Source organism: Papaver somniferum, chromosome 8 (genome assembly GCF_003573695.1).
Source record: "Papaver somniferum cultivar HN1 chromosome 8, ASM357369v1, whole genome shotgun sequence".
Lineage (NCBI taxonomy): Eukaryota > Viridiplantae > Streptophyta > Magnoliopsida > Ranunculales > Papaveraceae > Papaver > Papaver somniferum.
Window position 1 is genome coordinate 84,842,524 of NC_039365.1, and position 24,848 is coordinate 84,867,371.

The 24,848-nt window shown below is 35.0% G+C and overlaps 1 protein-coding gene across 3 annotated transcripts; it reads right to left on the reverse strand.

Annotated features, from left to right (window-relative positions):
* Positions 1-15,541: 15,541 nt before the first annotated feature.
* LOC113301868 (sphingoid long-chain bases kinase 1-like) lies at positions 15,542-22,950 on the reverse strand. Of its 3 annotated transcripts, XM_026550712.1 has the most exons (10): positions 22,661-22,950; positions 21,945-22,061; positions 21,137-21,679; positions 20,666-21,031; positions 19,712-19,805; positions 19,579-19,616; positions 19,314-19,460; positions 17,729-17,828; positions 16,337-17,289; positions 15,542-16,178 (listed from the first exon to the last, which is right to left on the reverse strand). In XM_026550712.1, the coding sequence occupies exons 3-10, from the start codon at positions 21,572-21,574 to the stop codon at positions 16,029-16,031; spliced, it is 2,286 nt and encodes a 761-aa protein (XP_026406497.1). In that variant the 5' UTR covers positions 21,575-21,679; positions 21,945-22,061; positions 22,661-22,950; the 3' UTR covers positions 15,542-16,028. The 3 variants fall into 3 exon arrangements, with proteins under 3 accessions (XP_026406497.1, XP_026406498.1, XP_026406495.1); XM_026550713.1 differs by lacking the exon at positions 21,945-22,061 and having other exon boundaries at positions 21,137-21,553; XM_026550710.1 differs by lacking the exon at positions 21,945-22,061 and having other exon boundaries at positions 22,661-22,949.
* Between the last annotated feature and the right edge of the window lie 1,898 nt (positions 22,951-24,848).

Genomic DNA, 24,848 nt, shown 5'->3' on the forward strand with positions numbered 1-24,848 from the left:
GTAATGTCTCATATCCTAATACCTTCAAGCTAACATATACGAAGTTAACCTTAGTACATAATCAAGCGACTCTTAACATGATTTTTGATTCACTAAAATATTACAACCAAACTTGACATACCAACGCTTGGTGGGTTCAACCGAGCTATGCTCTAACACAATACAAAAGTCAGGCCTTTGTGAATAGTTTTACCAAGAACACAAAAAAGTCATGAGCGGTTATACTAATCACACATATTGGTATTTCAAAAAAAATATGCAATGAATAACAATACCAATAATGCCTGGTGATTTCCTTTTCGATTCACAAAACAAGTTCATGAATTTATTTCCTTAAAACACATGTAAAACATTGTTTCCTAGGATGAAATCCTCACCTCATACCCATACATAATCACAATAGCATTTAAACGATTATGTCGATGTATTATCTACAAAGTTTAATGGTTAAGCAATAAACCTCGTATTGCATTCCTTAATACTATGTCTAGCTAGAGTGTTCATGCTTCGCATTTTTGTTTTCAATATGCACGACTTGAAAGATACGTTAAGGAAAGAAACAGTCAAATATCAGTAACCTCAAGTGGAAGGATGATGTTGTCGTTGTAGCTTCTTCACTTCTTCAAGTCTTCGCAATACTTGTAATGTCTCATATCCTAATACTTTCAAGCTAACCTATACGAAGTTGACTCTTGTACATAATCAAGCGACTCTTTAAATAAGTTTGGTTCACTAAAATATGACAACCAAACTTGACATACCAATGCTTGGTGGGTTCAACCGAGCTATGCTCTAACAATCTCACCCTTTGTCAATTCTAGTGACAAAACTCTTACATCATATGGATAAACAAATTACAAGAATTCATTACACATACGCTTGATTCCCGAATTCAATAACACAATAACATGTATACATTCAATCCTTAAATGCCGTTGTTGACATTATAATAACAAAGAATATTACTCCTCCTAAAGGTAAGATAGGTAGATTTTATAAATCCGCACGTCTTTGTTATTCCCTTTGTAATGATATGTTACTCCCCTGTAGTCAATGCTTATACTCTTTCGTTAGATAAACGTTTAAGCACCAATATCCTTTTTCTTAGTGATACCAATCAATATAAATCAATGCCAGCATCACTTGTTTACTCCATATATTTCTCCCTTTTGTCAAAAAATGACAAGGAAACGAAAAAAAAAATAAAGGACAAACCAAAAAGGATCTTACAAATCTCAAAATGGACTTGCAACCTATAGAGTTAAGCACGAGGGTTCCACACACCATTTTTGATAACCAATATCAAAACTGAAACTGTAAAGTAATTACGTTTTGATATGTTATCAAGGAAAAAATTGCCCGAAGCAATTTTCCCTAATAGTTTAGAAAACCAAAAATTAACTAAGCACCTTAGTTCCTTTGCTAAACCGATTGTACAAATACAATCACTTGTTTGATAAGACCAAAATAAAGATAACTCTATTTTTCGCATCAGGTTCTAATTATCCATATAACTTAGATATTTAACTTTTAAACAAGACAAGTACTAGGTCAGTTAACTAGAATTTCTTGTTAAGGCATTCGATGAGACTTGAATAATCGAAACCTCCACTTTGATAAGTCTAACTAAGATCAGAATTAACTTAGTTTCTCTTATCCGGAATCGAATTGGACTAAACAATTCATCTTGTAAACCTTTTATTTCGTTAAGCCATAAACAATTCATACAAACCAAAATAAATAAACTTGCATAATTATTCACCTCAACCGGAAGCAATTGAAACAACATAGACATTAAAGCACCACAATTGCACCGAAATTTTGTAATCCTAAACAATTGATACCACACAATAAAGCAAGATAACAATAGTTTTTCTTAACCGGAAACAATTGAATCACACACACATCCATATACAACCAATGGAATAAAACATCAATTGTACCGAAATTTTGTTAAGCAAAAGCAATATATATAATAAAATTAGGCTTTTCTTAAACAGGAAAACGATTAACTAACATACTCGTTACCTCAAATTTCACATCCTCTTCTCCAATATGTTTGCATTTTCTTCCAGGGAGAATTGATATTGAAATATCATTATGTTGTCATCATTATGCAAAACAAAAGAATAACAACAACCAACCTTTACCAGAGAAAGTTTGAAAACCGGTTTTTAACTATTTCAAGCAAAAGTTGAAAACCCTCGAAACACATATGCTTTTATGCTAAACCAAAACCGATTCAACATATTGTGAGTTTTTCACATATTGTTTCAATCAGAACCCCTCATGATTCTTTGATAAAGCCTACCAACATGGGCTAGAACTTAATCCTGCTAAATCAAAAAGTCACCCAAACCATAAGGGTTCACAACATTATGAGATCTAATATCAAGGTAGTAAAACCGAAAATAAACATACATGGCAATAATAAAGCATTCAAGCGCATGCTATGTAAATCAAAAACTATCACAAGAAAAATTATAAATCAAATAATTTATTCATAATAAAAAGATAGTTTTATTCATAATAGACCTGATACAATCATTGAAAGAAATCAAAAATTGATGTCTATTTTTTTGTATTAAGTATTACAGCATATAACTTAATCTCTAGTGGTGCTTCCATTATTTACCGATGATTCCTCGGTGTTTTGATTCTTGAGTCTTCTTTTCTCTTTCAGATGATTGAGTCTTTGTTTCAGGAGATTCAATTCCACAATCGATTTCAAGAGGTTTGACTCGAGCAGTTTTTCATTCACTACTGCAGTTTCCAAAAGATCACGAGCGACTTCAAAATCTCCCATTAACATAAGCATAAGCTCAAAAGAAATATGATTCTTTTTATGTTCGTTTGAGAAGTATCATTTGAACTCAACTGGAAAGGTTTCAAGTTTTCGAAGTTGAGATTCAATGTCTATAGTATTTTCACCCGTATTTTACCGTGGACAGGAGAATGATCGGTCATATAGATGGTTTATATAATAATCCAAACTTGGTTATCAAGATTCAAATACCTAATCAAGGTATTTTTATTTGTGAAAATATAAACTTTCGGAAACATCGGAGAGTTTTTCCGAACCAGTATGACCTAGGAGTTCTGAAAATATTTTTCCCAACTTTTCTCATGGACTTTGCAAAGATCGAAAGTATTTTTCTAAAAATAGAAAAGATATTCCAAGTATATAAAAATACTTTAGATATTCAAGAGTATAATATTATACGTTCTTCATATTCTTGTGCTCTTTTAAAGAATTTCCCTTTTTATTTGACTTGAGCACATCTAGGGAAATTCCAAATACCAACATCAGTTGTTGGAGTGAGATAGTGATAGCTCAGAATTTATGGAACATGATCCATCATGATATTTTTTAATATCTATCTTTTTGGGATTCTTCCAAGAGTAAACTTCTTTCACTGTGTCACAACTGGAGTGATCTGATTTAACAGAATGATCAGATCGATGATCAAAATCATAAGCGTGACTTGAAGTTTTTTGAGTTGTGAAATAACCAGAACTCTTATATCGACCCAGGAATTCCTTGGAATATGACATCATCATTTGATGAGATTGTTTCCTGGATTCTATTTTAGACAGTTGATCAACAACAAAGCAGCATGATCTGAAATCATTTGTTTTTGTATACATGAGTTGATATTTTTCTTTGTTTGAGAGATAATCATTGTCATACGATCTTGACCGGATATTGTTCAACTCATTATCCCTGAAAACACATCTATCTTGATTCTTGTAGGTGGTTAGACTATTAGAATCACGATGTTATATATTAGTTAAGAGATTATGGGGATTAGAATCACATATCCTTGTTTTAAGTAATATACCTCTTTTGGCTTGAACAAAATCAAGCTCATTAGATTTAGCATCCCCATGAATCAATGATTCTCTGGCGATCTTCTCGGCAGATGGATAATATTCATTATCCCTTAGATTATATTTTTCAGCAAGCTTTATGAACAATTTAATCTCATTACTATCTTCTGAATCTGACTTATTTGTCACAAGCATTTGTTTTCGTATTAACTCATCATGGTTAATATTTCCTGAGATGTGTTCCACTAGAGAACTAACAGTGCTGATATGTTTATCAGTTTTTGAAAAAAAAACATCCTTTCTAAAGTATATCATCTTCATGTTCTACGTTAACTGAACCAAACATAGATTCAACTTCTTATAGGTTGGATCGCACCAAACAAAAATTGTTAGATCTTTTCGTGTTTGCCTGCTCTGATACCAATTGAAAAGACGAGGGTACCCAAATATACCTCAATCTAAAACTTTTCCTACCTTTAAGTCATTTCTCCGAAAGTGATTGTCTATTGACTGAGTCGAGACAGTACAACTAATCGGTTCACACTTCGTATGATCGTCTATGGATAAGAGACTGAGACAATACAACAACAAAGTATGTTTACTTGATAAAAAGGTTCGGACTTAACCAAACACAATTGGAATTAAACGTTTGTGTATTTTATTTCTAATTATAATAATAACAATTATAATTACGGAAATAGAAAAGTAAAAGACACATCAAGATTTTGTTAACGAGAAAACTGCAAATGCAGAAAAACCCCGGGACCTTGTCCAGAATTGAATACTCTCAGGATTAAGCCGCTATAAAAAATCAAACCAACTTCGTATAGTTGAGACCAAGCAACTAAACCTATAGTGCACCTAGTTCCGTCTATATTCCCACGCCTCCAACTTATGAATAAGTCACGTACTTGGAACAATTCCTTTGGTTCGTATTCCAAACAGTAAAGGAACAACAAATCTGTTTGGTAACAACTCTTTTCAACCAAGTGATGTGAGTTCGACAAAGGCTCTTTTGTTTATCTCAATAAACTCCTTCGTCAGGTTATTATATATATCTTATTATCAACTACCGAAGTAATTGTTAAGTTTTTGCAATCAATACATTTAATCACAAAGAATTGCATTGATGTCGATCCACACAACTAATCAATCTAATCTACAACAAGGATAAACCGATTATAGTTGGATCCTCTATACTGAAACAAGTATTGTGCACACCAAAGATTATGAACCCAAAATCATAAATCTTCAATATCTTCTTTGTCTTCAAATCTTCTTAGATCTTTCATAAATACCTGCACACAATAACTTGAATCTCTTGTGATCAATCACGTACAGAACGGAGTCTGTTAACAATGGATTATCACAAGACGTCTTTAGATCTACAAACAGCATAAAGATCCCTATCGAAACTTCGATCTAGTTTGAGTGAATCTTATATCAGAAGAGAAGATTATCAAACATAAACAAACTAGGTGCAATCAAAGTTCAACCACCGTTAGTCAATCAAATCAATCAAAAACACAAGATAAACTGCAATTACCTAGTTTCCCACCAACAGTACTAATAGAGCTTCTCAATCCCAAAGAAGATTTTAAACTGAGCGGTCGTAAGAGATTTCACCTAATTAGGTTACTCTCTTCTCCTAATAGGCGGCTTCACCAGTAAAAACACAACCAAGGAAGTTTGAACACCAAGGAATTTCCAAAACCGAAAATATTTGTAGATATGCAAATATTCCAAATTCGGTTTCCATAATTACTGGAAATGCTCTGTCCAAAATATTGACCGAAAATCTCTTTGGAAAATCTCCAACTAGTAAATGCACATTACTAATTCTCATTTTCCTAAAATAAAATTAAAAACCTTAAATAAAATATTCTTAACTTATTTATGTTTCGATCCTGGGATTTTTTTCCTTTAGCTATTAAGGAATAACTTTGAATAATTAAATATTAGCGTTACTGCACATGTTCAAAGTATGTCGACATCCTTATTTTGTAAGTTCTCTTTCATACTTACAACCTTGAAACCGATTTGCCACACTTCCAAACAAGTTTAAAATTGGTTCATCTGACTTTCAAGAACTATGTGATTGATCAAGAACACTCAATCACAAATCATTGGTTTCACGGTTCTACCAAAATAAGTTTCGATTCTACCTCCATGTGAGTATTGTGCATAGTCACACTAGCTTTCCAAAAATTCGGTTGACTAGGTACTAGGATCGGTTCCCCACATATATATGGCATCTAAATTGTACTTGTTGCACATGTCCATAGGATCATTTCCCCTTTTCCTAAAAACGTGTTGCACATGTCCATATGATCGGTTCCCCTTTCTGCTAAAAACTTGTTGCACCTCATACAAGGATCGATTCCTATTTGTGATGGGTTGCACCTCTTACTAGGATCGGTTCCCCTTTACCCAGAGTCGGTCATACACAAAATCACAAACTCGATCATATCATCTCAGGTGATTACTTAAGATCGGTTTCACTGATAAAAGTCATACCAATACAAAATTCAGGTCTTTGTGAATAGTTATACCAAGAACACAAACAAGTCATGAGCGGTTATACTAATCACACATATTGGTATAGTTCAAAAGATAAGCAATAAATAACAAGACCAATAATGCCTAGTGATTTCTTTTTCGATTCATAAAACAAGTTCATGAATTTACTTCCTTAAAACACATGTAAAACATTGTTTCCTAGGATGACATCCTCACCTCATACCCATACATAATCAGAATAGCATTTAAACGATTATGTCGATGTCTTATCTACAAAGTTTAATGGTTAAGTAATAAACCTCGTATTGTATTCCTTAATACTATGTGTAACTAGAGTGTTCATTGCTTAGCAGTTTTGTTTTCAATATGCAAGACTTGAAAAATACGTTAGGGAACGAAACGGTTCAAGTCAAATATCACTAACCTCAAGGGGAAGGATGATGTTGTCGTTGTAGCTTCTTACTTCTTCACTTCTTCAAGTCTTCGCAATACTTGTAATGTCTCATATCCTAATACTTTAAAGCTAACCTATACAAAGTTGACTCTAGTACATAATCAAGCGACTCTTTAAATGAGTCTTGATTCATTAAAATATGTCAACCAAACTTGACATACCAACGCTTGGTGGGTTCAACCGAGCTATGCTCTAACAAAAGTAAAAAGTTCCTATTCAAAATAAAGATACAGTACAAAGACCAAGATTTTATACACATTTGAAGAGGTATTTTACAAGAGCAAAGAAAATAAAATAAGATGAGAATTAGTGAAGTTTGTGAAATCAAGACAATACAAGTTGTGGAAAATTGAGTGATAAAGTCTTTCATCCATGGATTTAGTAGTTTCATTATTTATTTTGTTGTATTGTTTTATTCAAAAAAAATATAGTTTATTAATCATGTTTAAATAACACCATGGTAAACAAGAATAATTTTAGAAGAATTTCCAAGCAACAAGGATATTGAGGAAAAGAATTAGAAATTGTCAAGGTTCTAAGAATTCAAGAAGTTCATCATCAACAGTTGAAGACCGAATATTGAAGACGTTTCTATGGATGTTGTGAGAGTGGTGCTGATTATCGATCGGATGTGAAGGTAAGTGAGTACTCCCATCCTAGGTAATTATTGATTTCCTTTCTTAAGAGGTCATCAGAAAAATATTCTTATTCCCATAAGTTTGTGGAGTCTCCAGAAATTATTTCGGAAGGTTTTCCTTCCCACCATTCAACGTGTGCAGGATTTCTCTCTTTATTCCTGTCTGCACACATGAGAGACTAGAAAAGCGGTCTTTTTGAGTGTAATTATCATAAAACCTTATTGGTGAGGCAAAAGTCGAGGCTTGTGATCACTCTCGAACCCAAATTCTTTCATATGGTGTGGTTACTTCTCGCTCAACTCTTAAGGATGAGAATGCGTTCTTTTGGTAGTTCTAACTTCTTATTACTAGCATGCAGAAACTCTATGTCCTCATAGCTCCTTGGATGCTTGGGACTCTATTATGCTCTGAAGTTGGAGAAGGTTTTGTGGGTATACCTCTGGTAAACCCTCACGAGACTATAACTCGTCCACTGGGGACACCTAGGGGTTTAAAGACTTAGTGCATACGCTAAATGCATTCGAGAGATCAGCGACAGTGGTATAGTTAGGATTTCCTAATTTCTGTTTCACTTGAGAGTAAAATTCAGGTTTGGGGGTATTTGATGAGTGCCAAATATTGCATATTTACACCTTTTTATTGGCAATTAACTCATCTTTTGCGCTTTAAAATCATATATTATCCCAAATTCTGTATTTTCATTTGTTTTCAAGAATAAATACTTGTACTAATTAATTTTGTATTCTTAGGTGCTAAATAAAGCTTGTATGAAATGAGAATCCAAAAGAGAAGAGAAATGGTGACTAGCGACTACAAAAGAGAGACAATGCAAAGCTACCGCGAGAAGGCCGTGAAGCGCGAAGGAACAACGTTTAAAGAGCTTCCGCAAGACGCTTGCAAAGCCTGATCCGAGCAGTGGGCTTGGTAGAGAACTCGAACCCAAACCCAAGATCCAAACTCGTTCGTACACCCGAGCCGTCAGATTTGTTGAAGTTGCTTATCATCCAACAACTCATCCTTCAGGACATCAACATCTGATGCTCTCGACCAACACTCTAGCCACCTCTATTATTTCCCCTAGTCAAGCAAAACCAGACCAATTCTATTTCATCTTTATCTCTATTTCACAGAGCCAACACCTTCAATAACTCTTCCGTACACTGAGCACAACTTCACCATCATTAACACCACCATTAACTCCTAATTCTTCATCTCTCTCTATCTTATCTCTATTCTTATCAGGAACTGTAACCCTAGAAGATAATATTTAGAGAGATAGAGCTAAGGTTAGCTGTACAAGTAGGGGAGCATCGATTCAAGGAAGTTGCAGAGGAATTGAAGACAGGGAAAGTCAAGAAACGCGTTTTGGTGAGTGGGTCTTCATTAACTATAAAATTGAAGGTGAATTGAGTGAAAAATTATGTATAAATAGAGGCTTGCTTCTCTGTAACAAATCATCCGAATTTAGTTGGATCAATTGCTAGTTTTAATAATGTAAATTGTGTTTTAATCATCTTCAGTATGTTCTAATTTCATCTGCTAGGGTTTAGATGAATCCCTAGATTTATGTTATGTTACTCATGATTTTTTGTGTTACTCTTGAATGATTAAACTGTTTTAGGATAATTCAATCTTATTGCTTCAATTCTTTACTCTCACAGTGTATGTCAGGCATCCATTGTAGTTAGGATAACACTGTGTTGATTGTGCTGCAGCTCATGCTTTAGAGACTATTGTTAATCCCTTGACTAGTTGTGCTTAATTAGACAGTTAGTGCTCCGGATTGATACTTTAGCTGTGATTGAACTATCCATTGGTGAAACACCTTAGGTAAGTGGCAGACTTGAATCTTCACCCTTATCTGTAGAAGGACAAGAGTAGTAAAATATCTATTTTAGGCTTGTGTGGATTTGATAATCCTAGCATCTTCATTCTTAGTGTTTAAACCCTGTATTATTTGCATCTTTTACTTCTATTTACTTTCTGTTTTGAATCTCTGTCAATATATTGTCGTATCGACACAAACAAACCCCTTTTCGTTACTCTCAATTTAAATCAGTTATAGTAAGACCTTAGCTTCAACTTTACACCCTCCAAGTCCCTGAGGATAGACCTGTATTTGCACCTTACACAATAAGGCACTGTGCACTTGCAATTAATAATTGTAGGCTTGTTTCTACACCTACCAATAAATATTGATCTCTCTTTCCCCATGCGAAGAGGGGTTAAAGCCATCATCAGAGCTGGAGTTTCCAGGTGGATCAATTTTTTTATGAAACACAACCTAGCAGCATACGTCCTGACTGTTGCATTATCAAAAAGTCCAAAGGTGCTTGTAGGGATGCAGCTAATTTCCTTGCTAGAGCACATGATAAGCCATACTTCCTTAGTAAAGTTAGCAATATTCAGAAAAATATATCGACAATATCCCCTTCAATTGCCATGTCGCAAAAAAAAAAAGAAAAAAAGAAAAAAAAAGTCAAGTCAACAGTTTTCGTGCCACCTAAAGATGGTGTTGTATTGATTTGGATTTCTTGCTCAAAAAGGATGATATTGCAAATGCTGGAGATATTAGGCTTGGAAAGATACTTACAGTTGATGATGAATTATCTCCTGCATCAATTGAGAATGTGTCTTCTACCCCTAACACCACTTACGACAACAACACGGACTCTTCAACAACTCACAGGGTCACATTCCCAGATGAGTAAACTTCCATCACAGAAAAGCAGTTTCAAGTAATTACTACACTCATATCTTTCAACTTAATTTATATTTTGTTTTTCTTTACATTTTCCTTTTAGGTATTTTTCACACCTTATATATCCTCTCATTTAGTTTTGCACCAATAATTAACTTCAAACTACATCTTACACTCATTAATTATGCATGCATTATTTTGTATTATTTCTATCTATTGTTTACATATCATTTTCTTTTATTCAACTCATTAGTATTACCAACTCTAAACCAATGAATATCATTTCGTGGAATGTTAAAGGATTCAATTCCTCTTATACTACAAATCATTAAAGTTACTTAATTAGAGCCCAAAACCCTAATATTGTATTTTTGTGTGAAACCAAAATAAGTCAAATTAAAAGCAAGTCACTTTTAAACCAATATCAATACCCTAATCATGCGTTTATTGAGCCAGAAGGTCTCTCTGGTGGCTTAGTGCTTATGTGGAAAAATGGTTTTTTATGTGAAGTAGTGGGAACTAGTAACGACATGTTTAATTTGATTTTTCAAGCTCATTCTAATAAGCCAGAATTTCTCCTCACCTATATGTATGGCTTCTCTAGTTACACAAAAATGAAAAAACAATGGTCTTATATTCAACAAATTTGCAATGCCAATAATTCTCCATGGATATTTTTAGGAGACCTAAATTTTGATTTACTTGAAAATAATAGATGTGCGGGTTAACAACATGGTTACTTCTTATAGCCTAGAGGACATTGGGTTTGTAGGAAAAGACTATACTTGGACTAGTAACAACCTAGGAATTGGACTAGAAGATCTAGAACATATATGGCCTTAGGTAATGGATATCGGATCATTAACTTCCCTACTGCCAAACTTATGCATCTAAATCAGGTTGGTAGTGATCATACCCATGTTATGCATGTAATTGATGCCACCATACCCGTGTGATGGAAACATTCTAAGTTTTTATTAACTTGGTTGAATGATGACTCATGTGTTTCTGTTATTGAAAATGATTGGAAGACTAGTGTTTCTGGGTCTGCTGGTTTTCAGCTTGTTAAGAGATTACAAGCAACAAGGAGGGACTTATATTTATGGAATACATCTTATTTTTCCGATGTGAACCAAAGAGTTGATGATCTGCAAAAAAAACTTAAGTACTCTTCAGTCACAACCTCCTAATGCTGAGAATTACAATGAGATGGTCAAAATCAACAAAGAGATAAATAAGTAGCACAAGTACAAGGGTGACTTCTATCAACAAAAATCCAGAGATCACCTCATCAAAGACATGGATAATAACAACAAGTATTTCACACCAAACTAATAGATAAAGGGCCAGAAATAATATTGATTTCATACAAGATCATGACAAGCAGTAGCTGCATACAAGAGAAAACCTATCTCATCACATTACTTTTCATTTCAAGGATATAAGCACTACCACCAACAAAATCCTAGAGGAGGGCCTATTCAATCTTATTCCTACAGTTTTAACTGATGCAGACAATGCAAGTCTAATTAGGATCCCTTCCCACCAAGTATTTCTTGATGCACTCAAAAGTACAGAGAACTGGAGTGCACCAGGTCCTGAAGGTTTTCAAGCAGGTTTCTATAAAAGTCAGTGGAGTATTGTGGGTGGATATGTCTGCATGATGGCGACCAAATTTTTTCAAACAAACCACATACTCAAAAAGATTAACAAACTTACATTTATCTCATTCCAAAAAAATAAAAAAATAAAAAAAATCAAATTGTGAAACTGACTACATGCACATTCGCTTGTGTAACACTTCTTATAAGATCGTATCCAAGGTACTTGTCAACAGAATGAAACCACTAATGGAAAAAATCATTTCTCCTTACCAAGTAGCTTATGTTTCTTGAAGGATACTTAGTGAAAACGCTATCATTGCTAAGAAATTAACCATTTTATGAAGAAGAAAAGAGGGAAAATTGGTTGGATGGAACTGAAGCTTGACATGTCAAAGGCTTTTGACAGACTTGAATGAAACTTTCTTATCAAGGTTCTGTGAAGATTTCTGTGACCTAATTTATTAATGCATAAGTTCAATTACTCTTTCTGTCATGTTGAATGGTTCTCTTTGTGAAGAATTTCATTATACTAAAGGTATAAGACAAGGTGATCCATTGTCATCCTATCTCTTCGTCCTTGCCATGGAGTTTCTCTCTAGGCATCTCTCTTCTGCTCAACAGAACAATTTTTCTTTTTTTCAGATGACTGCTTAATTTCCATTCAAGCAAATCTTGATTCAATCAACCATTTATTGGAGCTACTTCATAACTTCAGTTCTCGGTAGGGGAAAGTAATCAATTTTGAAAAATCTGCAGTTCACTTCAGTAAGTATACTAAGCCAGAGGTAGTATAAATATTAACTCAGATTCTTTGAGTTAAGACTATGAATTCTAAAGTCAAGTATCTTAGCTCTCCACTTGTTTTGGGTCACTCTAAACAAAAAGCTTTTAAAATCATTGAGGAAAATTTTTAAAACAGGTCATCTACATGGTCTTCTACTTCTTTAACTCAAACAGGGAGGTTCACTATGATTTAAAATGATCTGAACTCAGTTATATATTAAATGTGCACCTTTGGATTACCTGTTCAAGTCACCAATAAGCTCACTACAATTTAGAAGAAGTTTTTATGGGTTACAAGTCTAATAGAGGAGCTAATATTTTATGCAAAAGGTTTGTAAGCATAAAGAAATGGGAGCTCTTGATTTTAGAGATTTAGAAATGCTCAACTTGGCTTTACTCACCAAATTATCTTGGAGAATATGCACTGAATCTACTGAGCTATTATCTCAAATGTTGAGCAACAAGTATTTCAAAAGTAGAGATATGATGCATAAAAAGATAAAACCTACTAATTGTTCCTACACTTGGACTGGTATTACTAAAGGGTTGCAGGTTGTTCAAGATAACTATTTCATGGAGATAAACAATGGAAATAAAATGAAGATATGGCTAGACAGATGGATTCCAGGTCTTGAAAATCCTCCTTCTCCTATTGGTGACATTTATAGATTCTATAAGACGTGGAAGAGTTACAGATACTTAATACAGGCACTTGGAATGTTGTTCTTCTTAACCAGTTATTTGATGTTGATACTTCTCAAAAGTTCCAAAGTATCTTGATGTTTGTAAAGAGGATATCATGATATGGATGCCCTCCAAAGATGGAAAATTCCCGGTGAAAAGCATGTACAAAATACTCACTTCTAATCACATTGAGGTTCAAATTAATGGGAGAACAATTCCTTTTGCAGTTTGGAAATCGTTATGGAAGTGCAATACTGCTCACATGATTAAGTTATTTGCGTGGAAATGCATCAGATAATCAAATCCTACCAGAAGAAGATTATATTTTTACAATGATAACATTGATACTCGTTGTGGAGTCTGTGGTGGCAGTGAAGAAACAATATAACACCTGATTTTTGAGTGTAGGCATACCAGAGTTGTCTGCAGAGGAGTACATGTTAATATTGATCAAGTTAGAAGCAACTGTAATAGCGTATCGGAATGGATTGAGAGATGGTTTTCAAGAAGCAGCAATACTAAAGATGAAAGATGTTTGTACACATTAATGATAGGGGTGTGGATAATATAGAAATATAAATGCCAAGTTATCTTTTAGGAGTTACTCTAAACCTTTACAACTCAGTTCATAATATTCAATATCATTCAAACTCTCATCTGCATGATATTGACTCATCTCATACTAGTTTAATCTTTCACGAGTTATCTCAATGAAATCCACCATTACCTCGTATTTTTAAACTTAATGTAGATGCCTCATTTGATCGTTTTATTAATCAGCTCGGTATTAGCATTGTGCTGCGTGGTTGTGCAGGCACCTGTGAAGGGATCAAAGGACAATATGCAGATGGAGTTTTAAACTCAGAAACTGGTGAATGCATGGCGATACATGTAGCTACGTTATGTGCTAGATAAAAGCAACTAACAAAGATTCATATAGTAGCTGATGTAAACTAGTCATTCAATCTATTACCAATAATGAATGCTGATTCAACGGGAGAAAATAGAAACTTTCTGAAGGACATTAAAAACTTCATTTCGAGTTTTAGTTTTTGTAGTTTTCTTTTATAAACCGCAATGATAATCAAGTGGAAGATGTTGTAGTCAAGTCTGTGAAAGAGACTGCATCTTTACTTGTTAGTCTTAATAATTTTCCGCTGAAATCTTTAGTTTCCTGGCAGGAAACCAAAACAATCTAGTTCCATAAAAGATTTATGGGCTTCCAACTCAAAAAACATGTGTATAGAGGCTAGAGGTTTTAGCCAATGTGGTACTATTATAGCTTAGTAGCTTTATAAGAAGCTTAGTAGCTTTATAATAAGTGGCTAATAGTTCCACCATTCCCCTTCACGGGTAAGGGCGATTTAGTATTTTTACACGTGGATCGCATATAGGTGAGCATTTAACCACTCATGAATGAGCCTCGCTCTGCATGGGCCTCGCTCTGATACCATGAAAAATTACTTTGCTTCAACTCAAACCAATTGGCGATGAGTGGAGTGGCTCATAGAGTTATATGTGTATAAATGCTAGAGGTTTTAGACAATGTGAGACTATTAGCTTAATAGTTATGAGGAAGGATCACATTCACACTTTTATTCTCACACTATCTCACACGCTGGATGTCATTTTTGAGAATAAAAATCAAACCGTAATGGATTTGAAGCTAATATTTTGGAGATATGTTCTTACCAAGTTCCGCATGCCTACTAAAAATGAGCGTATTCTGAAATATATAACCTCATAATCTACCGGTCTTAATTTGAATGGCTAAAAATTCGTTGATTTTCAACGGCTCATTTTTAAAGTAGTAGATGTTGGTGTTATACTTCTTGGAATACGCTCATTTTCGGCAGGAACGTAAAGCTTTGTAAGAGAAATATATCCTCAAAATATTAGCTTCAAATTCATTATGGTTTGGTTTATATTCGCAAAAATCACGTCCAACATGTAGATTAAAAGTGAGGGGTTCCCCAGTAGTTATAAGGAGTGGCTAATAGTTCTAGCAAGCACTATTTTTTCTTTTATGAAATAAAAAAATGCACTAGAGACAAGCTTAATGTCAATGGAAAAAAATAAGGTTGTAAAGAAGGTAAACATAACTTGTGAGTTGTTCCATATAGTCATGTGGCAAGCATGACAAGCCTCGTATATCTTAAAGAAAATCAGTTCAATTTGCATACCAATTTTGGTATGCATAAGGTATTTGTAATGTTGTTTATGAACTGATTATGATTGGTTTATACATGCAGTAAAGTATACATTAATACTAGGGCAATGTCTGATTTCAGACTAAGGTTATCTTTCTGATGATTGTGGGGCTGAAATTCCAACAAATATAACTTAATATCATAATAACGAGGTACAAATAACTACACAGGAAACATCCAACAGCAGATGCTTTTCTTTTTACAAATACATATCAAGAAAACAATCCAACAATGAAATGCCAAAAAGCTACCAAATACAAGTGGAGCCAACAGGAAGCAGCAGCAGACAACACGAGGCGATGACCGGGGACAAGATACAAGCTAACAACAAATAGAAAGAAAAAAAAGTGATACTGCAGTATCTCTCAGAAATTTACAAGGACCTCTGATGCGCCATGGAAAATGAGGGGATTGAAATAGAACATGAGAAAAACAAAATGGCCGTTGAAGGGAAAATAAATGCAATTATGTGAATGCCATAAATATTCCACCACCACATCCTGTACGAGTGACTTCAAGTGGACTGATAGAGGGAGCATAAAAAAACGCCATAATCCAAGAAGAAGGCTTCAAAACAAGGCGAAAAAGACTGGGGAGAGACTTTTATATGCGTTGGGTGGGAGGACGACCAATAAGTCTGCACTGTTCAGGAAGCAATGAAGAAATCACTTGCCCGTTTACAGGAAATAATTCCCCATCAATACCACACCCATTACTGGTGTTTTTAATTGGCTTGATTTTTACTGATTTCACCTGCACATCATGACCAAAAGTATTAACCTTGATTGTAGTGCTCTTACCATACACCACTCTACTTTGCAACCTTTACTTACCATTAATCAGAAAAAGAAAAAATCTATTGACCTAATAGCAAAGAGAAAAATGGTATGGATGCGAAGAATGATAGCTACCTTGATATATTCCACATACGGCAACGTAAGGTGTCGACCAAGCTGCAGACGCAAGAAAAACCTCAACAATCTCAGCCGTCCAGTCCCATGAACCAACAGAAGATCCAAAGTGTTGTCATCGTGCTCAGCTTTTGGTGCAACTACCTGAGAACTCAAACTCTGGACTGTCTTGCATGAATGGTTGCATATCAGTACACCAAGGAAGTGACCCTTTGTGATGACCCATTTCTCCTCACATTTGGAAGCAGATTCCTTGTCTATCCCTTCTTCAGCTTCCTCCACCGGCCCTGGAAGCTCAATGGGGTTTTCCACATCCCAGTTGCTCTCAGCCTCCCATTTTGGTTCCGCATCCCATATTGGACCAGGATCAGACATTGTAGATGAGATATCTTCTTTGTCATTAGTTGCAGCATTTCCCCATGAAGATCTGGTGGGATCATATGCAGCAGTCATACCTGCCCATCCTTTACTATCTGTTTTGTTTTTTGACCTGGTCCTGGGCCAGTTAGGTGTCGTTGATAGAGGCATCTGAGGATGAAGAACTTCTTCTCTCTCTGCCGTCGCATTATTGCCTCTTCCACCAGATGACAGACGTTTCGACTTTGGGTCGAGACCGCGTACATAGTCAGATGGCTCAGTGCTGGCATGCGTGCTGCCAGTTGTGTCCAAGTCTCCTGACATCCGACTAGGGGTCATCATTGAATCAATACTCGATAAACTAGAAGCTCTTGGGAACCCTTCTTTGCTTGATCTCCTCATAATATCTGTGTAGAGGTCTGACATATCCAGTGGTTCACGATCTGCTGAGACTTTTCCCTCACTGTCCTCTTTTAATGCGGGTAGGTACTCCACTTCAAAGCTGTACTTTGGCAAGCATAAGAACTTCAGGACACCAGCAACAAAATAGCGAAGCGGTCCAAAACGCTTCTGATACTTCTCTGAAAGTTCCAATACTGAAAAAGAGGTATGGAAAATATAAATACTCGTCGTTTAAAGAAATTTCACAAGAGTCATTGCGTATATAAAAACCCAGCTCAACCATGAGTGAGTGCCAAGTAATACAAGTTTCCATAGGCATGGCAAAAGAGTCGGGCAAAAGATTTACAAGGAAGCAATGACTAGGTATTCAAGAGCTCCACTGAAGGTTCTTGTGAGTAAGCGAATATTTCGAGTAAATGCCATCTTTCTATATCAAATTTGATTCTTTAAATTCTATCAATCTCTACAAGTGAGTAAAAACTAGCAGATTTTAAATCAAGTACTTTGAACCCTATGATGCATACCAAAAGGCAAGCTTGTATATCATGGGCCTCAGGACTTCAGCACATTAACTAACAATATCCTTAAAAAAAGGCGTGTCTACTAGGCGTGTTCTCCTTAATAAAAACTTACCATCACTAACAAAACCGAAGTATGACACTGTCATTCCAAAGTGAATAACACCAGTTTGTATCCACTCGTCGGCAAAAACATCTGTAGGTGTAAGACCACCCTGAAACCAACAAATAAGAACTTGCATAAGAGTTGTGCGTAACATCCAATAGCAACTGGCTACTGTGTACCTAACTGAAAATGCAACTTTAGTAATGACTGCAAAGACGAACCAAAAGATAACTAGTACGTAGCACATTCAGATGCATGTGACCACATTAGAAGCTTAAAAACATATAATATAATGTTTGTAGCAGCACATGTACTTCTATTCTCTTCATTTTTCCACATTAAGATCGATATGGGTCACAGGCCATCACAACATGTAAGAGTTAACAACCCCTTATACCTCTTGGATTAATGAACATGCAGTGTGGTTATTTTTCCTTCAGACAAGCAAAATGTATTACAATCAAGCCCAGACCAGTTTCTTTTGAGGTTTAGCAATTGGGTGAAGGGCACTCATGTAGATTTGGCTCAGTCACTTTAAGGATATAACCATCCAAGACCCTGAGTCTTATATATGAGGGAGGATCAGTTGTAGTTTGTTACTACACAAACAGGACATCAAATAATAAATAAATTTACGCAAAAAGTAACAATAATTAAAAGACCAGAACACCTGATTTGATCAGATATTAGATCATCAAAACACAGCCGCCAGCACAACCAGATTGATTTGGTGAATTGTTTCTAAGCAAAGATGCTTATACATAACTGTAACTTCAAGTAGCTCTACAATAATGTTCATACGGTAAGCCAACCTGACTTGATTCCACTTGAAACTATGGCTCAGCCACTTGTATCTAAATTATTGTCAACTTAGTGACTTTAAAAGCCAGTAAGAAGCTACCACAAAAAGACAGTTCACCTTATGCCAGACCCAATAATGAATACTAACTGAACAGTTAAAAGAAGACAGCTGAAGATCTATACAAGCATAACTGGAACAAATAGGGGTAGGATATTACAATTTACAGGTGAAATGAAGGAGGAAAATGATTTCTATTCTTAATATTACTATTAAGTATTTATCAGATTATTAGCAATAATTATAGGCTATTATGTAGATCTTATGACTGGCATGTCGAATTCCAAATAGTTTAAGGATTGAGACCAAAAGTTTATTTATGCAACTAGTGGTTAGAACTTCTTATAAATAAAATAAGCTTGTGTACTCTTATTTAAGCAGCAATCAACTATTTTTGAATGACATTAGGTTCAGTTTCTGCCTAGGACTCACTTGAATCTAAGTTTTTGGTTGAAGTTAAATCAACTGAGCAACTTCATCTCCTGAGCTATTTTGCATTATAAGATTATCGATACATCGTAGAGAGTCGTGGGACATGAATGTCGAACAATATATTTGCACTCTACTAAATTACTTGGCACTGAGAGTTTTAGAAGTAAAGAGCGCCTAAGATAACAACATATACACCATGACCATCAACACATTTCTCATTACTATACTTTTTTTAAGATCAGAATAGAATAGCAACAGTAGAGAGTTAGGCGCTAATGATGATACAAAGAAATTCTAGCTTACCTTCACAATAGCTAAAGCAGCAGATATCGGATCTCTTACTCCCAGTACTGTCCAAACTAGTGAATTATCTGAACCAGCAGGAATAATGCCTATCGGAATTGAAATTGCTTCCTTTGGGTCATTCCTACTGAGTAGACCATTCAGAACCTACACAGAGAGAAGTCATAAATATAACCACATGTGATATATGTTTACAGTTTACATAAACATTCTAAACTAGTGTAGTTTTGAATGTCAAAAAAATAGAAGAAAGATAGAGACCAACCTCGTTAACAATTCCATCACCTCCAACACATATAATACCTGACGAAGATAAAAGAAATATAGGATAAGATAAACACCTATGTGGTCAGAACGCCATAAATAACCTAAATAGTTTGAGGGACATAAAACTGTACCATCGGGACATGTAGTGAAGTCAACACTTGAAGCCAGTTTTCTAGCATGACCAGCTGATGTTGTTTTGACTACTTCCATGTTGAACCCTGCAAGCTATCACCATTGCAACTCAAAAATAAGTTACAAAATGGATAACCATTAAAAGGTCAAAAGAAGAGAATCTCACAATAACATTTATCTCGTAATAGTAGTGCCCCCCTAAGAGGATAGGAGTACACCCAGCAATCCTTGAAACCCGTAAAGGAGATAAATCCATAGTAGAGCTCGATGGTGGTGTTGATAGGATAGACAAAGGCAACAAAAACAAACCAGGTATATGGGAGAACCGGAACTATATTTCTATTATTTTCCTGATCAGTCACCAAATGAGTACACTATAGAATCACTTCCTTTCAAAGTCGGCGGCGGCATACTTGTGAAGAATAACTTAGGTTCCCTTTATGGGTGATATTGACTTTATATATAGTGAACGATGCTGAGTAATATAAAGAAAATTCATGGTCACGTCGATGATATGTGGTCCAGAATGGAATAATAAGCATAGAATCTGATACCAGTCCATCAGACAACGTCACTGCTTGAAAAGCAAAGGTTATATCCTCTTTCAGATGTGGTGTTGTATGCATCAAGATATGACTAGAAACGTAACTAGTTAACAAAAGATGGCCCCATCTTGTGAAGCGGAACCTATAGTACTCTAGAGACCATATGAACCGTATATTTTATATTAAAAACAGTTACGGATTTTGTCTGTGGAAAGGCACACCGCCTTATAAAAAAAGAGGATAATCCATCTATAAAGTCCCATTAAAATTAAAAAGAAGAGAGCCAGTCATGCAAGTGATGTTTTATGAAGTGAATCTTTGTTAGTAATGCGGAACATGACATGAATGACGGAGATTTTAATCGCTGATATAAAAATGACTAGATGCATCAGAAGAGAAGCCACCAACCTTAAATATGGGTTCCACCTTTTCATGAAAGACTTTACTCGAACGACCGCGTCCAGACCGTGGATTTAATATCACGAGCATTCTTGGTGGACTTTTGCATTTGATATATTCAAGAGGAAAATCACTGATCATTATGTTAGACGACTCCTCCTTAGAGTTAACCAAGGGATGAGGTAAACAATTCACAAAACACTGCTGATCTGCAAATCCAGTAACCCACTGATGGGCTTCTTCTGGGCTATTAACCAAGAAACGGAAGTCCTTTCGACTTCTTCGGGGTTTTATAAAACATGAAAGACCACATGATCCCTTTTTTATTGGGTAAGAGTGCACGGTGAGATGTCTGATGCCTACACAATACGAAACCTACCATACCATAGCAATATTAAGAGCAAATCAGGTTATTTCAACCAATGAACCAGAATAATAATCTTGAAAAGGTGGAAAAACAGTGGCTGCAAAAAAACTTACAGAAACTACATCCTCCAGGCGAAGCACATGAGATCCCCAAATCAGTGCCTTACTGGTAAGTTTAGCATCCACTGCATCTTGGTTTGTGATTTCGGTGGATGTTTGAAAGTTACTTGTACTGGTGGTTCTCTTTTCCAAGGCTAGCTTCCCAGAGAAGACTTCATAACCCAATAAATCAGACTGTTCATCTCCAATGTCAATCCTGTGGTCTTGAGATTTCACTTTCTCTGGATCACCAATGGAAACATTAACCTCATTTTGTTTTGTAGACTTGACTTTACTACGTTTTTCTGGAAAGACAACTGGGGAGGAGTGCTGTCCAGTTGCTATCTGGGAACACCTGCTGCTAAGACGACGGAGAGACTGTTGCGGCATCACTCTCAATGAATTAATATTCTCGGGAAGATTGAGACTCTTCTGCATATTTTGTCCAAACATAAGCCTAACCAAAATCTACAAACCACAATACTATCGGTGACAATATGGGCCTCATACAGGCTAGATATAAAGAACTAGCCGACCCACACTACTCAATCTGCATACCTGCAAATTGTATTTTTTCCAGAAGGTTAAACTATATGATATTGAAGAAAAGAAAAGGATCATCACATTAGTTCAATATGCAAGACATAAAAGATACTGGATAAAGTCAGTGCAAGAAAATGATTACAATTTTCCGCCGAAGTCCTCAATTGAAGATGGGTATATTCTGTCTAGAACGTCAGACTAAACTAAGATTTTCTAAGCAATAATCTTGTAAGGCAGAAAAACATGAACACCAACACACTGGAAGCTAATCTTAAATTACCTATTGGATAATACAAAAGTATTATTATTCATCCCCAATGGTCATTCGCCTCTATTCTTACTCTCTGGTGAAGCTCTTACATTTATTATAGAACAGGTTATCGCACTTACGACTAATCTGCGATCATATCAAAGATAAATAGTAGAATAAAATGAAGTGTTTTGAACCATTTTAGTAACCCAACAAGAGCCGTCATTCTTTATAATATCGACATACATAGAAACTCCGGATTAATTAAACAAAACGTTATTGAATACCCATCACCCAAATATGCAGCTTTTGTTTTAGTTAACGGTGACCTGTTCCATTTCTAAGTCTAATTTGAAATTATTTCCCCAATTAAGGAAATCTCGGCTAAGAAAATGTAAAAAACTCTCTAATTACAAGCTCAATTGCAAGAAAACTGAAGTGTATAAGTTCTTTTACTCCTACATTAAAATTCCGAAATATCAAGATGAAATTCACTAACATCCTGAAGTGATAATTAAAAAGATAAATCAATTTTCAGACGAAAACATAAAATGGTCAAATTCCTTTATCAAAACAAAACCTAACAAAATCACAATAATCAATTGAACACAACTAGATCTTTTAAAACCCAGAGCTCAAAAACAACCAAAATAAATAAATAAATCTTGTTCAGATCATGCACATAGATTAGATAAACAAACATAAATTGAAACCTAAAGAAAACAGAATAAAAAAGAGATTCGAACCTTGACAAGGTTGGTGATCTGCTAAATAAATCCTAGGTAAAATCTGGTGTGTGTAATCCAATGCCCCAAAGAGAAACCCTAGATAAAATATTGATACAGAGGGGATGTACGAACACTAATTACCATACACCAAACAAGAAATTTTAATAGAAATGCGTGTCGGACAGGAAGCGGCGATGTTTTAAGGGGAAAAAATAAAGAAAGGCGAGGATGATAATTGGAAGAGACGTTGGGTCGAAAGAGAGAGGTTTAGAGAGCCAGAAATTAAGAAAGTGAAGGAAAAATAGTGAAAACAAAACGATAAACAAAAAGACTACTAGTATATTTTACACAAAAAAAAAATGAAAAGGATTGGAAGTACTCCATAGTCTATATGCGTAGTAGGGTCACAGTGATGCTATTCAAAAGAAGGCTTATTGGGGGCGTCACGCTCTACTCGAGGGGCGTCACCTAATAAAATAAAAATGGGTCATCCATAAATAATATCAAAAACCTTTTATTTCAAATAATTTTGTAATGACCAAACAACCTTTGTTTAGCTAATTTTAGTTTAGTTTAATTATTATCTAATCTAATTAGATTAAGAAGATGAATTTTGTTATCAAGGAAATACCACTTGGTCCTAAGAATAATATATTAGAGAGAGTCTAATCCAATTGACCTAGTCAATTGTCTGTTTGGTCCTATTTAGTAATATAAATTATACTTTGGTCCTAAAAATTATAGTTTGGTCCTGGGGTGATGTCATGGATGATGTAAATGTCATCTTATAGTGGTAAAAATACTCTTTTGGGACCATTACATCATCCATGACGTCACCATATGATATATATAGTCAATTATCAAGAGAGAAGATATTATTTTTAGATTTATTTTCTCTCACCTCCATATTTTCAGATCTACTTTCTCTCTCCTCTTTTTTCTTCTCATGCTGCTGCATAGACAATGAAGATTGTGTGAGTTCTAGGGTTTTGATTTTGCAGAGATGATGAATAGGATTTGCAGAGATGATAAACGTCATGAGTATATCAAGATGATGAACAAGACGACGATTTTTTGATAAAGATTTTGTGTTTTCTCCCTGTTTTGATGTTGTTTGTGGTTGAAGATGATGATGAACACGATGAAGATGATGAAAACGATGAAGATTTATGTTCTTCTTCGTCACTGTTGCTGCTACTATTGAAGATGATGAATTTGATGAAGTTCATTCTTGAAATGAACTCTGTTTTTCTCCATGTTTTGATGCTGTTGTGGTTCAAGATGATGATGAACACGATGAAGATGATGAAAACGACGAAGATTTATGTTCTTCTTCGTCACTGCTGCTAAAACTGTTGAAGATGATGAATTTGATGAACTTCATTCTTGAAATGAACTCTGTTTTCTTTAGAAGATGATGATGCAAACGAATGAAGATGATGAAGATCTTGATTTTGATGATAAAGATCTTGTTATTGACGATGATAAAGATGACGATGATTTTGATTTTGATGTGGAAGATCTTGATTTTGTTGTTGAAGATCTTTGTTACTGATGTTTGCTGCTCGTGTTAAAGATGAATTTCTGCTGCTGTTGAAGACGATGATGTTTTGCTGCTGCTGTTGAAGACGGAGAAGAATATGAAGTTGATGATGCTGCAGTTCATTTTTACGAATGAACTCTATTTTTATCAGTAGTTCATTTCTGTAATGAACTCTGGTTTATGTAGGTTTTTATCAGCAGTTCATTCTGATGAATGAACTCTGGTTTGTATAGGTTTTTATCAGGAGTTCATTTCTGGAATGAACTCTGGTTTATATGTTTTTTTATCAGGAGTTCATTTTCTGAAATGAACTCTATTTTTTTTAGGTTTTTATATGGAGTTCATTTCTGGAATGAACTCTGTTTTTTTAGGTTTTTATATGGAGTTCAATTCTGGAATGAACTCTGTTTTTTTAGGTTTTTATATGGAGTTCATTTCTGGAATGAACTCTGTTTTTTTAGGTTTTTATATGGAGTTCATTTCTGGAATGAACTCTGGTTTTTTAGGTGATTTCTGAAAAAATAAGTAGAAATTAACAGGAGTTCATTTTGAAGAATGAACTGCTACAAAAAAAAAAACACGGAAGAGTATTTTTGTCCAGTTAAATATTTTTAAATAATTATGGACCAAACAGTAAAGGCGTTTGACCAAAGGACTAAACAG